General features: G+C 38.2%; 1 protein-coding gene across 1 annotated transcript; it reads left to right on the forward strand.

Moving 5' to 3' along the window:
• Positions 1–1,946: 1,946 nt before the first annotated feature.
• Positions 1,947–17,262, forward strand: hpgd (15-hydroxyprostaglandin dehydrogenase). Its single transcript, XM_041036902.1, has 7 exons — positions 1,947–2,147; positions 3,297–3,420; positions 5,007–5,113; positions 7,507–7,603; positions 13,278–13,354; positions 13,486–13,649; positions 15,651–17,262. The coding sequence occupies exons 1-7, from the start codon at positions 2,055–2,057 to the stop codon at positions 15,772–15,774; spliced, it is 786 nt and encodes a 261-aa protein (XP_040892836.1). The 5' UTR covers positions 1,947–2,054; the 3' UTR covers positions 15,775–17,262.
• The last annotated feature ends 447 nt before the right edge of the window (positions 17,263–17,709 follow it).

Below are 17,709 nucleotides of genomic sequence, written 5' to 3' on the forward strand. Positions count from 1 at the left end.
TTACAGTTAAGCTTCACATATCTTTCAATACAAATAATAAATGGGTAATTATATACTGTATACATTTGTAGAGTACAGAGTTGAGAGCACAATCACTTTTTTGTAAAATAAGATTTGCATATTTTATGTTGTTCTAATTAAACTCTGTTGGATTGAAATAAACTTGGTAGCCACTTGTCAACTTGTCCCATTTTTTCTTACCTCTGCCTTAATAAGTCACATAATGCTGCCTTACTTAATGGCACAAGACAGTGCTACACTGGGTTCTATTGTTATATTTGATCACTTTTCCTTTACATTTTTAATTTGAAAGGGATATCAGCACCTTTCTTGCATATGACTTGTCACAATGGGCCTTACTGTTAAAGCTGAATTACCTAGCTATTACTGAAGCAAGATTGTAAAAGCCTTTGACTTCAGGCCCAGTTTAAAAACTGAAAATGCGCTGCTGCACGAGAGACCCTCACTGCACAGGAATCTGACTCCTGTTGTCAACAGCTTTCATTGTAACTACATGCTAATGCGGGACCATAGAGTGGGTTTTGCCAAACATTAGCCATTTTGCCTCATTTGACAGTTGACCCTCAAGGAACGTTCCCTGAGGGTTACCTTAAGCTTATATTTTTGCAACTTTCTCTAACATTAAAAATGTTCTCACCTTTGCTCTGAAAGTTCATAAAAGGCAATACAAAAATAGAAGCATAACAATGTGACATGTTTTCCATTTAAAGTCAAAGAGGACAACAGTTCCCCCATTCACAGGGCAGGGGGGCTCACTGAATAGTCTGATGAGTATGAACATCATGTGAATCAAATGCTGTGGCCTTCACAGTCACCACATATCGACCCAGATGAACATCTATGGGAGATTTAGAACCAACTTGTTAGACATTTCTCTCCACCACCATCATCCAAACACCAAATGAGGGAATATCTTTTAGAAGAATGGTGTTCATCCCTCCAGTAGAGTCCAAAGACTCGTGGTGGCCTGGCTCATGGTGGCCAAACACCTGACTAAGACACTACATGCTGGTAATTCTTTTAATTTGTCATCCGTCTGCACATTGTACTCTCCTGGTACAGGAAGCCAATCCTCTGCCGGGCCTCTTGATCAATGGAGCCTGTGTTGGTTGGCCTCTTCAGGTCATGGGCAATCTCAGAAACTTGACGGGTGACAGTCCTGAGCATGTAGGAAGGAAATAAGGATAAGGAAATAAAGATAAGGAGAGCAAGGGAAGGAAGGGTGTAAACAAGAAGGATGAGGGAAGTGTAAAGGTATTTCTGAAGCTGAATATGACATTCTGCTAAGCATAGTGGATTATTTCTTTTTTACAAAAACTTGTAAAGAAGTCTGTAATTCTATATTATTTTAGAAGTCTCACAAGGAAGACATGACTGTATAGAAATTCACTGGTTTGTTTTACTTAAAGAACCAGGCTACTATTTTTACATTTGTGGTTATAGCAGTTTAAGCTTTTGGTTTCCGTTCATTGCTAAACAGTGTGAAAATTACTCTGCAGAGACCTGGTATAATGTATCAGTGAACAGCACTGCATGTTGTGTAACATGGTGGAAGAGAGGAATGTGAGATTGACAGCCTCTTAAAAAGCTACTTTCCAGGTTTTTTCTTCATGTCAGTCAATAAAGATTCTAATACAAATAGTGATTTGTGTGTAGAGCTCAAGGGTGCATATGAAACAGGAGTAAGAGGAGTGAAAGAGTGTAGAAGGAGGTGTAAACAAAGTGGGAGGCGGCAGGAGGGCAGGTACAACAAGCTGCATAAGACCTGTAATTATTATCCTACGGAGTTTACTTTGACTACCTCTCTCTCTGACACACATGCAGTGTTTGGATAGACTGATAAGAGAGAGGGAGGGAGAGAGAGAGTAAAATAGAGAGAGAGAGAGAGGGAGGGAGGGAAGAGGGAAGTAAAACAGCCCAGCTAATAGAGTGAAAACTGTGTTGAGAAAGTGTGAGAAAGCCTCTGACTGTGTTACAGGGAGCAGAGAGGGAGGAGGACGAAGTGCAAGGGGTTTTGCTGCTGTGCTGGGATCATGTCTCTTAATCAGAAGGTGGCTCTGGTGACTGGGGGGGCTCAGGGCATTGGGAGAGCTGCGGTCCAGTCACTGTTGAAGAGCTCGGCCAAGGTCAGTACTGCACTGTCCAAATGAACTTTATTGCTTCGAACTGAACTAAGTTTTATTACTTTTTTTCAATTACTGTCTTACTTTACAAATGTCTTGGTTAAAATGCTCCACTTAACTTTAACTTTACTGCTTTGCTTATTTTTTTGAATCAGGTTCTCTGATCCAACTGTACATTAAACAGCTCAGCTTTAACATTACTTGACTGTTACTTCCTCTGCCCAAACACAACCTATTTAGACCTCACGGTTTTCTGTCTGCAGCTTCATTAATCCAATTCAAATAGACTGACTTTTCCCCTGCACTGCTTTAGTTTGCTTTTACTGGATTGTTTATACTTTACTTATATTTCTTTTACTAAGTGTTTACTTTTACTGCTGTATCACATTTGTTTTAATAGTAATCCTTCACTATCAGCACTGCTGTTTTCCTCCTTTGAATGTTTTTGAAATGGGTCCAGTGGTAACTTAACATGCAATATAGTAAGAACAGTGGGAAAGCACTGAGTTTTAAGACAAGAAAAAACACATTGCAAATGCAAAGCAAACAGGCTTTCTTCGAACCCTATAAAATGAGGCTAATTGTGGCACAGCACTTCAATAAACATGTCAGTATTCTTTTACTTTTTGTTCCCCCATCAGATCAGTGTGCTACTTACCGCGCTGTTCACAACCATACTTGTCAAAAAAAGGTCTAGCACAGTTCAGTGGTAAGAAGTAAGCCATACACTGTAACCAGAGTATTCTCTGCTTTCATGTAGCACTAAATGGGTAAATGGTAAACGCATTTATATAGAACTTTTCTAGTCTTATTGACCACTCACAGTGCTTTACACTGCAAGTCACATTCACCTAATCACACACACAGCGCTTTTACTAACACATACACACACACACACACACATTCACAATTCAGTTCAGTATATTGCCCAAATGGACTGGAAGAGCCACGTAATCGGACCACCAACCTTCTGATTTGTCGACTCTGCCGACTCTGCCTCTTGAGCCACAACTGCCCTGAGAGATAAATTAAAATAATTCACAAGATTATTCTGCAGAAATGCATGCAAACTTTCGAGGTTAACACCATCCAGCCCTGCAGTGTGCCTCTGTGGGTGAATCTAAAGTCCAACTGATGAATTTTGTCCTGCAGGTAGCTGTTGTTGACCTGAACAAGACATGCGGTGAAGAGTGCAAGACACAGCTGGATGCAGAGTTTGGAGAAGGCAACTGCACCTTTATTCAATGTGATGTGTCCAATGGAGATGCACTCAGAGGTAAAACTGCCTGTGCAACTGTTCAAGAGATAACTACCAATGCCTTTTACATCGCTCATTGCTTTTTGAGTGACACAGAACAAAAACTTTAGAGATAAGCTTTCACCAGCATAGTCGGATTGTTGATTTATTGGCACCTATCCAGACTGTTGCATAATGTAAGAGTCATTTACTATGACTCCTTATGCAGGCTGCAGAGTATTACTGTGCACAAGAAGGCTGTATTTTGCTCACTCATTTTAAACTTCCTCAAGATGAATGAGGAAGTAGCCTCAAAAAGCAAAAACCTTTTGGCTATTTTTAGTAGGCATTAGACGCTTTTTCCTGGAGAGACTCACTGTCACTGCTCTCTGAGTTCTGAGTTCACAGCTGCAGTTAGTGGGTGTGAAAGAGTAGCAGGTTCAGTCAAGCAGGCTGCAAAAGAGGATCTGTCACATTTGTTAACAGCAGGTTAGCTTAACGGTCCAGCTAAAACTGAGCTTGTCTAGTCTTGTTTTTGTAGTGGCATGAGCATTTATTTGGCTGTATTTCAGTTTCAGGTTTAAAATGCCTGCTTACTACATCCCATGTGCAGTATACTGTTCTGCTCTACTGCTCTTCAGTTACCTTCTCCTGTTCTGCAGACCTGACAATGCTAGTGTGTGTGTGTGTGTGTGTGTGTGTGTGTGTGTGTGTGTGTGTGTGTGTGTGTGTGTGTGTGTGAGAGAGAGAGAAAGAGAAGAAGCAGAAAATTAAAGAGTGTGTAAGTGAATGAGTGAGTCTTAGAGTGAGAGAGAGAGTGAGAAAGCGGAACAAGGTTTCATTGTCTGACATTGAAAAAGTAAATCCCTGCAGGCTAACGGCTGTGGAATGCTGTTTGGTGTTGCTCCTAACTGTGTGATAGCACTGCTGTTTATTTGGACACTCATTGTAAGCCTAGGTGCATGTATTTTGGCAAATATGCATAGTGCATACAATTATTTCTAGTGCAAGTTAGCATCTGTGTCTTTTGTATGTGTCTTAAGTGTGTCCGGTTGTGAGAATGTGTGAGTCAAACAGGTGTGTTTGTTGTGTGTTTCTAATTGTGGGGTGTCCTAGTGTGGAATGTGGCAGGTGATAACACATGCAGGTTTTACCACCTCAGGTTTCTCTCTTCAGTTGTTTATCCAGTCACATCTGTCTGCCCACAAAAGAGGATAAACAACCTACTGGTGGCTCGTTGCGTAAGAGTATACTGTTTATCCCCTCTTTCACATTGTCTGAACTGTCTGTAAGCAGCTATTCAGCCATAATGCCTTAAGTCAGTTCGGCCACATACTCAAGGCAACCAAATTTAAACTCTGCACCTTTCCAAGTGTAATTGGTTTATTGAGTCTTCAAACATTCTAAAAAAAAACATAAAAACGCACAGAAATCATGTTTTAAGTGCTACCACAGTCATTGTATAGTCAAGTAATCAAATCATTGTATCGCAGTCGGAAAGAACATTTTAGTTCTGACTTAGCATTTTCAGGATGTGGGATAAAGCTCATGGTTTTCAGCTCTCTTGAGATGCTGTGTCTATAGCTTAAGTTATTCATAGAGGGCTTTTTGTTTCTGTGGTTTAGATGCCTTTCAGAGCACCGTGGACCAGTTTGGTCGTCTGGACATCGTTATCAACAATGCCGGAATCAACAATGAGAAGAACTGGGAGAAAACTATACAAGTGAACCTGGTAAGGTGACAAGATGGCAGTAACTTAAGACTGTGAATGAAGTAAACTTTATTTATATCAGTTCTATCCCTACAACCTCTACTTATTCAGTCAGATAAAATCAGGAAATGCTTTCTGGTAGAAATATGTATTAAGAAGAAAAGAGGCAGGTTTATGGCTAAGGGCGTAGTAGGGGTGGTTGCACTGCATTCCCACTGTACAAAGAGTGATAAGTTTGTGGCCTCAGGTAGAAGGAATCAGTTTTAGAAAACCTGGCACATTTATTTTTCATCATAATCCCCTCCTAATTTTATGTACATGGGCCAGCTGTCGTGGAGCATATGGATACCTTCTTCATAGAAGTTGGTATGTTAGACCTCCACAAAGTGGTCCACAGCAGCGATGATGTTATCATCACTGTCAAATTCAAAATGGCTGAATTCAAGTTGGATTTAGTTTGTGGGTCCAAGATGATTTTTTTTGTAGATCTCAATAGGATAGACATACTTACCAGTTTTCTTACATCCAGATGAAACCTACCAGGATGGCTACTTTGATGAATCTTCTAGGGGCACCCTCGAGCCGTTTTGCCATACCTGTGCCCATGGCCCATATCAGATACCAAGTTATGCCACATCTGAAGCATAATCATCATCATAATCTTAAAAGGCCAAAAGGACCTTTGCACCACTCGGTGCTCAGGCCCTAAATAACATGAAATATGAAATGAAAAATGAAGCTTTTTTTCCCACAGAAAACTTTTGGGGGCTACAGGTTGCTCACAGCAAGTAAATTTCTTTGCCACCTAAATAATGACGTTTACTACAAGTAATTGATTTCTTATGCGTGCAGAAAATGAATTGGTTAACTACACCACTTAGAAAACAAAACCATACCATAACACCATAAATGACCCAATATTAAGAAGATTTTTCTTGCTTTTTAAGATGAAAATGGATTTAGTGTTGTTGGATTGATGCGGGTGAGGGTGGCCTAGAAACCCGGTACCCAACAATGAGTTATGGCAGTCTGGAGCAATTCCAAATACCTTTTTATTTGACAAAAATGGAGTCTTGTTCAAAACCTTTACAGCAAAAAGTGCACACTGGGCCATCCAGAAAGAGAAAACTAAGCAAAGAGGGGAGAAAAAGAGAATACTCACTTCTCAAAAACAATAAAGAAAATAATACACAACAAAAGAATTCACTCTAAACTGCCCTTCTGGCTATTACCCTGGAATTTGGGCCCAAGGCAGGAGCTACAATCTGGAGCTGTGTTCTGGAGCTGTGCCTCTCTCCTTTTTATCCCCCAACCACCATAGCCTCCTCACTTTTATACTGGTGTGCTGCACCTTCTCAAGAAATCAATATACTTACAATACCACGATATCATATAACCTCAAATAGAAGTTCACTTAAACTTAATTTAAAAACAGAGGCAAGATACTTATACAGGTCATTTCACCACAAAAGACAAAACACCCCTCCCACTCTACCACACCTGTAAACTCCAGCCCAGGTTTGGCTGTTCCTGGTCTGACAGAGGAAGACATGCAACAAAGGATACAGGTGAACACAGTTTAAATTCAATAAATAAAATACACAACCACAATGTATCTTCTCTCCTTCACACATACTGGAGGCAGACATACTTCCTCCATTTAGATCCTGTCTCCCTTCAGACTTGTGTCATGATCTCTCACTGACCTCCCACTAACAAGACTCATACTTAAGCCAATTTTGAATCCATCATATAAGCACACTTGACATAGTGTGCAAATATTTTGGCCCTGTGTGTCCAGCCTTATTACAAAAAAAAAAAAAAAAAAACACTGGTTCTTTGGTTCCATGTGAGTGTACATATGTAAAAATATGCAAATTTGTGGCTGGTTGCTAATTGGATTTTTTCTCAGGCAAATGTTCCAAGGGAGGAAAATGACTTAGTACTCTTGGTTAAGATCACAATGATTGCATAAGAGTTGAAAGGAAAGTCTAACTGCAGACTCCATTCAAGACATACTGTGGTCCATTTCGCAGGTCAGCTCTCCCAGTCAGCTTCATTTTTCTATTATGTTTGAAGATGTCTTTAGAATGGGGCAGCTTGGATGTTGTCAGTCTTGAAATGGGGATTTTGATTTTGAGCCTGAAAACAGAACGTGATTTGTGACTGATGGATGTGTAATTTATGAAGTCTGCATGATACACAGACCTGTTTAAGTCACACTCTGGATTGGGGCACTGGGCTGGTGGGGCCACAGTTTGATTAATTTCTCATTAAATTCACTGGAGACATTCTGCGCTATCTCCTGGAAAAAAAAAAAAACTCACCAAATTTCTTTCAAATCCAATGGAAGGGGACAAACTGTGGAAGTTTGAGTATGCGGTTACTGAAATAGTTTCTCTTTATCTTTACAGACATCTGTAATAAAGGGGACCTACTTAGCCCTGGAACACATGAGTAAAGAGTACGGCAAGGAAGGAGGCACCATCATCAATGTATCATCTATGGCAGGTATCAAATACACACAAGCATGCACATTTTCATTCATTCCTTTTTACTCTGAAATTGTTATTAACCTTGTTTGACACAGGTTTTACAGATGATATAAACATTGAGTTCAGAAAATGCATTATGGAAACCATAATGTGTTGTGTTTTTCTGATAAAATAATTGATTAACAATTCATGTTGGTACACAAAAAACAGGTTTGAGTAATGTTATTACTTTACCAAGGGAGATGAGACAGCAATATTGTAAAGAAAATATGTCACACATATCTGAATTACACTGAGCCAATTTGGTGCAGGTAATCTGAACCTACAATGTGTCAGTTTAGTTTTTAATGAAGGTGTGACCAATGCCACTCAAACTCACATGCACACAAACTCACATGCATGGAGATTAGCAAGTCAAATGAACCAACTAACGGATTGTTTGTTTGTTTGTTTGTGGCAAGACTGCAACATGGCTCAAGAATAGCTAAAGAAATTAAGTGGCAAATTAAACTTCACAATTGTAGGGAGGTATGTTCCACACAAATTCCATTCTCCTCTCTAGTCCAGCATGATTACATTACACATTATATTGTCAGTACTAGAAGACATATATTTACAGTTCTAACCAAAAGGATAGAACCTTTCTGTGTTTTCCTGCTTTTTTGTTATTATTCCTCTGTGGGCAAGTGCTAACCAAAAGCTGAAGCGGCATATTGATTGGTGAAAGTCTGAGCAATTCTCATTAAATTCAGTGGAGACATTCCATGCTTTTTCCTGCACATACACATCAAGTTCCTTTCAAAGTATGTTTATTGTCTACATGGACATCAGTTTTTCTTAAGAGTAGTCATATGTTGCTTCTTTATTTAGTTGACCAGTTGTTATGGTTATTTTGTGTCACTCTAACAGTGGACTAGACTTCACAGATATTAAATTAGCAATCTTGAAGACTTCCATAGAAGACTTCCATTTTTCCGGGTTTGTTTTTAAACCACACTTCCCACAGTTCCAAATAGCTTCACCTGTGTGTCACCATCAGTCATCTGGCAGTTGACACCTTGGCCATGTTGCCATAACAATTTGAGCTCAACAAACTTGAAATCTACAAGTGAATAATGTCTTCTGATAACATTTTGTACATGCTCATTCATTTACCAACATCAGGGTAACTTTTTCAGATCATTATAATACACTGTTGCCCATAAAGTTGGAATAAAATATATTTTACCTCTTTTAGTAGTGTATATTCATGACCTTGATTTTTTATGTAAATGATGGTAAATGATGGTAATATTAGTTAATGTTAATAATATTATTTTTTTCAAGTTTGGTAGCATTAGCATGTTGTTAGCTGACAGAGATAATAAAACACAGCACCCACCACTGCTGCCATCTGGCAAGTGATGCAAAAGTATCCACTGCTGTCCCACCAGACTAGAGAGTGGCTTCTTTCCTCAAGGTGTGAGACTCATCCACCACACTCCACAATAAACCCCTGTGTTGTAGGGTGATAAATAAATGAACCTTGTAGCTTGTAGGTTATATTAGGTTACATTATGTGATATGAGAGAGAGGGAGTTTTCCTGGCGTGGTCCATAGCCAACGTCCATCAGCACATTCAGTAGTGTGTGAACGTGTGGGGAAGGGAGTGAATGCAACTTGTTGTTTTTCCCTCCCTGATGATCACTTTGATTTTTTGAACGCTTTCCGTCTTCTGAGCACCGAATTGGTTTCCTTTTCTTTGGATTCTTTCTGGTATTATACAGTCATCACCTGTTGTCATCAGTCTTTTCTTTGTTTGGCCAATGTAACATTTATTTGGAACTAGGAAAAAACATACGTTGCTTCAAACACAGGTGAGAATGTGTCTCATTCACATGCATTTTCTTCAGGTTTTTTTTTTGTGTTTGTTTTTAAGATAGTTCTCTGCTTTCAAATAACAATCCCCCTTATAGACTTATACACATACACATATTCATACCATGTTAGATTGCATATCTCTGGAACTAAGAAAAGCCTACTTTAAACTCCATGTCAATTACGATCAACGAGTTTTCTTGACATCAAATCCTACTCCTCTCCTTCTGGCCCTGTAACACAGCTCCTCTGCATATCTTTAAGAATACGGTCAGAACAGTTTGCTGTTTGATCATCAGCTGCTTTTGATTATTGCCGTGGCTGAATAAAGCCCAAATTTGCAGCAGGATGATTATGGAAAGTTTCCACGAGATGACGAGAGAGCCAATTTAACCTTTGAGGTGAGGTTTCAGGATTTTGGAAACTGTTGAATTGCTCACAACCTTCCAAAAAAGTGTTGAGTATATGGTTCCTGTTCCTTTTATTTTACAAGATCTGTTTTAAAGCTTAATGCAAACACAGCTGAAAAACCCACAGTTGTAGCATACTGTTAAGGACAAAGTGTACACCAGATTGTTTCAAAATATGAACCATTTAACAGCTGATGAAATAAAAACAAAACATGCATGACTAAAAACTCAGTCATCTCACATGGACTGAATCTACGGCCACACACACACAAATTCCCCCAAAACATATGCTTGCCCAGCTTTGGACAAGTCTGTGCTTGTAATGGGAATGGCAAAAATGTACACACACACGCACATAAACACTGATTTTATCACAAGAGAGATAAGAGAAAAATGATTACCATATGTCTGCTGTTAGAGAGGCTGTTCAAAGACTGAACTGTTCTAGATCTACAAGATGATTTGTGTTTGACCACAAGAATCAAGAACATTCTCACACAACACATACTGTGACCAAATGCCTGAATTAAAATTCTGTTAAAACAAAGGAGCAAAAAGGAGCAAAATTCTTTCAAATTTAGTATAATCTAGTGGAATGTACTGAAACTGAAGCCTGACAAATAAAAAACACCTGGTTGCTACAAGAGTTCTTGTAGTCTTGATGATTGCACAAAGGTCACCTGTAGTGCATTTACCTGTATGTCATGACAAACTGAAAGTCTTGCCACATTCCATAATTCCATATTTGCGTTCTCCATATTTCATAAAGGGGAAATATGTACTGCAGCTCTACCGCAGACCTTGTTGTGTTATTGACAGGCAATGTATCTGCTAGTAAGAGCTGAGACTGAAATAAACTGTACATTTAACACTAAGATTTCCAAACAAATTCCATTTTAATTTCATTTAACTCACTTGACTCTACAGAGAATTTTAGCTCTTTGTTTACAGCCCCCAAACACCACTCTCATCAACCAGCAGCAGCAGACACCTGTTTACTCTAAACAACACACTGTACACTATCCACTAGCGTCTAGCTGGTAAACATTGTGAAACATTTAGCAGCAAAAGAACCAATTATTTTTTAGTAGTTGGTGAAGACCAAAAAAGAGATAGAACAAGACAGAATATTCAAATATATTTGACAGGTGAACAGAGACGCAACTCCAAATGAATGCTAATGTTTTCCTGCATTTGATGTAATGTCTGCCATTTAATTCTGGGTAAAAAGAGTACAGACGGTCACTATGAGCAGTGCGTGTCATTTCAATAACTGCACACTCAAAGTTCATTCCACCTTTGAATGAAATTCAGTGTGTGCGCTCAGGACATAGTGTAGGATGTATCCAATAAGTTTAATGAAAATTGTTCAAAAGTATCTTAAATTATGAGCAACTATGAGATAGGCACCTCCACATTTCACATATCAATAGGGTGTTTCAGATTTTGGTTAATACTTGTTCCTCCTTTTGTAGGCTTATTTCCAATCACTGCTTGAGTATAGCTACCAACATTTGTGATTATTGGATAAATCATCAACAAGTTGTGGCCAATATTCTCTGAACCCCAACCCTTGTGAAGACATTTTGGTTCATGGTGGCCAAGTTTTTTGACTGATATTGCTCAGTTATAATAGAAGTGTGTATCTCAGTCCTCCAAGATAGTATACCAAATTTGGTGCTGATTCTGTTAGTCAAAATACAAAAAGTTCCATACATTTAATTGTTTATGCTAATTAGCAAACAATCCATCATACCAGCCTTTATTGGTCCCAAAAACCTCTTACAACCTCTGCAATTTCCACAATTATCAACCTTCAGAAACAATTTATATATCAAAACCTAGAGAAATTTGTCCTCTCTCACTGTTACTATCATTGTTATGGGACTTATGGTTTTAAATAAATCCCCTCCAAGCACAGTGTGCTGACCAAAACTCTCATAGACTGCCATGTTAAACTGAGCTCTTAATTTCTTGTCAAGAGCAGAGATAGTTTTTATACTGTGACAGCTCCTATACTGTAAACAGTAGGGACATACATATATAATACTAATGTTATAATATAATATTAACAAGGCCTTGATACCTGTAGTGACACTGTACAGGGTCAGGATAAGTCTAAAATTCTTTTGTGTGTGTGTGTTTTTGGCTCCTTCTACAGACAAAGTGTGATGCATTTTAATATGTAAATTTAGTGAGGACTCCTCTCTCAAATTTCAGGTTGATATCTCAATGTGTTCATGAGTTATTACAAATTTTTGAAAATGACCTATTTTGGTTCAATCATTGGTTTGTAAAAATCGAAACAACATTATCTGTAGATAATTTACACATTTTTGTGAGAATCAGAAGAACAGCCTGTGAGTAGTTTGTTTGGAATTCACTTTTGATTTTTTGAAAATGGTGAAAAAATATGGCGATTTTGGTGAATTTTGCTCTTACAGTTTTTGTTGCGCAAACACCTTCAGCAGAAAAAAAAGAAGAATATATAATAAGAAAGAAGAAGAAACAAAAAGAAGGGAAAAAAATAGAAGTAACGAAACTCTGAGCGGTTGCAATAAAGTTCCGAGCAGTGGCAAGACAAGCTGCTTTCCACATTGCTTTTCATGCACGGCCCCCAGCCCCCCTGGGTTTGGACCCCCAATAAACCCGAGAGGTTTTCTACCAATATGAGGTTAGAACCCTGTTAATAATATTAATAATAAACCAGGGGATACACAGAAGGGTTCTACCCCTTTGGGGTTGGTTGCCTAATTACAGGTTTAAAATTTAAAATTTGATAATGACAGGAGGATGTTAGCATTTTGTTGGCACTCATTAAGTGCCAACACCATACACCAGCTTGCTCAAGGTGCTACATATGCTGGGCATTGAACTCAAAACCTCATGCATCCCAAAGTGGAGCCTCAGTGGTAGATGGGTTAGCCACTGAGCCATATACATGGACCACTGTTAAACTCCCACAAATGACTACCACAATACTACTACTACTGATCTCTTTTAGTGATATGAAATGCCACCAAAGCACACAGGGCACTTGACCACAAAATACCGTCACGCCACTGCTTTGAAAATCTAATAATAAGGAACAAAGATAACAATAGTGTGAATGTATTAAACTTTTAGGGTCTATTTCTCTTTAATGTGGTAAAAACTAGACAGAGACATTCTGGTGCAGCTGTGAATAAAATGAGTTGTATGCTGTTCAGAAGTAGATGCAGCTGTGTTTTTGGAACAGCCCTTATGTTACACTACTTACATAATAAATGGATGTTTATAGCTCACAGCAAGGAGAGAGATGTGTGTTGTGAAAAACACCATAAACAGCATATGACAGATTTTAATTCTACTCAGTCGTGAAAATAGGGTCACTGACTGCTCTTTGATCTGCACTGGTGCTGATGATGTGTGGTCTTTTTTCAGCCTTCCTCCATTCTCCTCATCAGCCTGTCTACACTGCGACTAAACATGGAGTCATTGGCTTCACTAGAGCTATGGCAGTAAGACACACACACACACACACACACATACAAACAGTAAAAAAGACAGCATAAAAGGTTTAGCATATTTTTGGATGATTAGTTCTTCAGGAAACTCAAAACTCAACAGCACATTCAAAATGTTCTTACAGGATGCATCCTCTCAGGGCAACTACGGGGTTCGAATCAATGTCCTGTGTCCAGCCTTCGTTGATACACCTCTGCTGCACTCAGTGGAACATGAGGACAACATGGGCAAGTTTGTCAAGTTCAAGGATGATTTCAAACGCAGCATGAACAAGTTTGGAGTTTTACAGTGAGTTTACACACACACTAGCACAAACAAATTTTCCTCCTTTAAATCCTCCTCCTGTAAATTTGATAATGACATCAATGAAATTGAATTTAATGCAGACTTAACATTAATATTTTTTATTGCAAATTTAACAGGAAAACATGAAAATAAATGTAGCCAAAACACATGGACTAATGGAGAAATTTGTATGCAATGCTGAGACCCAAGAAGAGTTATCTTATTAAGATTTTAATGTGTGAGGTAAAATTAGGATGTGATTAAAAACAAAACATTTAACAACAAATATTTAGTGGGTGGGGCCCAATATTGTGATGAAATCTTGTGAGCTAAAAGAAGGAGTTGAAGTGTTGAAAAGATCACAAAACTTTTATGATGATTGTCACATAAGGCTTACTTCCTGTTGCCAGAAGGTGATACTATGACTATAACTGAATAATAATAACTGAATTGGCATATAGATGTCTTCAGGTCAGGACTCTTATCAAATGTGAAGTTTGAATTACAACAACATCCTGTTTCATGGCAACACACCAAAATTCGCCGTTCCACTATAGACCCACCATTTAACAAATCCTTGCAATTAAATCTTCGCAATTTAGCATCACACATCTGAAGTAGCTTGGGTTTATTACAAAGCCTGTTAAATGAAAAATAATTAAAAACCAAAAAAATGCACATAAATTTCAAACTTAATTCAAAACGTTCAACATCCTGTTGAGTTTAAACTATGACTCCAAGAGGATTTTTGTAGATTTAGATATGCTGAAACATACAACAAGGGCTACTTTGTTGAAATTTTCTAGGGGGCACGCTTGAGCCACTGATGTTGGCAGTGCCAGAAACCATTCTGGCATCCAGCATTCCTGGTATCATTGGTGCTCAGCCCCCAGTAATCTCTACAAAAAGAGTAGGTGCTTTGTGACGTGGAATTATAATGTCAAAATCTGTTTTATTCATGAACCAGACACATGTAAAACATGAACAAGACTAAGAGTCTACAGACATGTGACACTATGGTACAGTGGAGATTTAAGCAAAATTCTAACATTAGCATGCTAACGTGTACAGTGACAAGTCTAACATGTTGATGGTTAGCTCGCATAAGACTTTCCTTGTTCATCATCTTGGTTTTGCATATTATCATGCCAGCTTTTGCTAATTAATACCACAAAGGTGGACATGAGTGTCTGAACCAAATTTCATGGTACTTCATCCTCCAATCCTGTAGTTGCTGGGATAGTTCAGTCTGGACCAAAACAACTGCCACATCTATTATCATTAGCTTGATGCCTCACAACTTCTCTCAGTGACTTCAGTGACTTCGCAAAGCCTGAGGTGTACCTATGCGTCAGTCTTATGACATTCAACATAAGTTGAGCTAATGCATTAACAAATTGCTCTTTGTACTTTAGGATGTCAGATTTGGCTTTTGTTCTTGTCTTTTTTTGTTTGTTTGGTTTTTTTTTTTGGTTGACACAAATGGTCCAGAGCCACATGGCTGCTGAATAATACAAGAGACTTAACGAGTGTTAATTTGGAGCAGTTGCGAGTGGGACTTAACCAAAGTATAAACATTAACATTTTCACACTACACATAACTAGAATATATGAAATGTTCTTGAGCTGCACAATTTGGACTTATGAAGAAGACCCCCTCAAGAGCAACAAATAAACATAGTTTGTGTTCCCCAGTGGCATGACCAAACTGTGTTTATTTGTTGCTCTTGTGGGGTCTTCTTCATAAGTCCAAATTGTGCAGCTCAGAGACAAGCAGCAGGAAACATTTTAGTGTCAGAGGAAATTGAGGCCAGATGACTTCCTGATCATGCACACACACACACATACAGAGACACAGAAAGAGACTTCAGTTAGTAATGTATTTCCTGTGCAAACTCCCATCCTAAAAAACAACAAGAAACATGCTGTGCTAGCCTTACTGACACAGAGCATGTCTTTTACATCTGTAATCTTGTCTAATGTCCTCTCTGTGTTTATCTGCAGGCCATCACTGATAGCAGAGGGCATGATGAGGTTGATCACGGACACAAGTCTGAATGGAGCAGTGATGAAGATCACTTGCTCCAAGGGAATCCACTTCCACACCTATGAACCCATGTCTGCTTGAGCTTTGACATACTGGACTCCCTGCTGCTGCTGGAGGAACAATGCAGCATTGACCAGTCTGACTGCAAAACACCAGAGACTGGTTCAGGACAACATCTGGCTGCTGCTGGAGTTAATTTCCAGAACTGCATCAAGTTTTGAATGAATGTTTGCGTTTTATTAATTTAACAATTATGTTAATGATACTAATCAAAATTAGAAAGCTGAGTGTTTTCACTAGTAGCCAAGATATAAATCTATGACAAATGTTACAGATCTGTCTTTCTACGTGTCTGTTGCAAGCAGTAGTTAACAGTTATTGTCGTCTGCCTCAGACACAACTGATTCTTTGATCAAACAGTGTTATTATAAGAACTGTAACAGTTATTAAGCAGCTGATTTGATAAATATGCTTAATTTTTTTTAATCCAGTAGGATAGTTTGATATTTAAGTTTTTCTTAATCCAGTAGGATAGTTTGATATGAGACCTATTTATTGGTATATTAAATTTAATTTTTTAAATTTAGTAAGGCTTAAATTTAATTTTTTAAATTTATTGGTATATATTGGTATATGAAAATGAAAATTATGGCCAAGTATATTTCAGGTTCGGACAAAACACTTATCCTACAGAAACTGTAATTAGAAATTTTACATGAATATGCATATTGTTAATAGCAGGCTAATGACCGAGACCACTATCTTATCTATATTTCTCCATCTCTTGCACATGGAGCAAAGCACTGAAACAGGCTCATGGAAGGAAGCCTATAGCATCTATATTTGAGAAGCTTACTGTCCAAAGCCTTAAGTGTTATGTTACAGTTGTTATATTTTACAATGAGAGGTGTTAAGAACAGATATAATGCCTTTGTTAATTTATTTTTTAATACAGTACATTTCAATAATAAATGGTGAATATGCCATTTTTTCAAAATGTTTTCATAGTTTATGCATAAAAAATCTTAATGTCCTTCAAACTAATTAATTTGCTGGTTTGACTAGTACATTCTGGCATGGACATTTTATCCAAAGACAGTATACCCCTTATAATGTCTTTATTACAAAAAAAAGAATATTTGCATTTTTAATCCTGGAATAAAAGATACAGAAGAAACGGTTCCTCATTTTGCTGCATCCTGTTCTTATTACCAACAGGTGAAAAGTTAAGAATCCAGTCTATGAGAGAACTTACTCAGCTCAGTATGTTATGCTACAATATGACGCAACACAGTCCTGCAGCAGTTTTACTATAACTAGTAAACATGTTAGCAAGCTTTACATTTTTATAGTTTTCCAAAGAAAAATCTATATGATGAAAATATAATAAGCACAACAAACACCACACAAATGTATACAAAGGTAACTGTATTGCAGAAGTTGGAGCCTGTAGAAATAATGTGGTAATCAGAACCTCTTAAATTTGCTGTTCAATAATTGTGGATATCAAACAGAACATATTTCATGATATATTTCATCATATTTCAATAAAAATATTTTGAATCTTTATCTTCGAGACAAAATGATGTCTTGTATACAAGAAGTATCTTCATAAAAAGCCTTTTGGAATATATAGGTAACCATGTAAAATGTATTGTATGTTGTAATGTAAAAACAGTAAAATTCATTCATTCATCCTCTATACCGCTTGATCCATCAGGGTCGCGGGGAGCTGGAGCCTATCCAAGCTGACAATGGGCAAGAGGCAGGGTACACCCTGGACTGGTCACCAGTCAATCTCAGGGCTGACACACAAAGACAGAAAACTACTCACATACACACTCACACCTAGCTGCAATTTTAGAGTAGCCAATTCACCTAATGTGCATGTTTTTGGGATTGTGGGAGGAAATCGGAGTACCCGGAGAACACCTACACAGGCACATGCAAACTCCGTACAGAAGAGCCCAAACTGGGATTTCAACCTAGAACCCTCTTGCTGTGAGGAGACAGTGC

The sequence above is a fragment of the Toxotes jaculatrix genome, chromosome 4, assembly GCF_017976425.1.
Source record: "Toxotes jaculatrix isolate fToxJac2 chromosome 4, fToxJac2.pri, whole genome shotgun sequence".
Taxonomy (NCBI): domain Eukaryota; kingdom Metazoa; phylum Chordata; class Actinopteri; family Toxotidae; genus Toxotes; species Toxotes jaculatrix.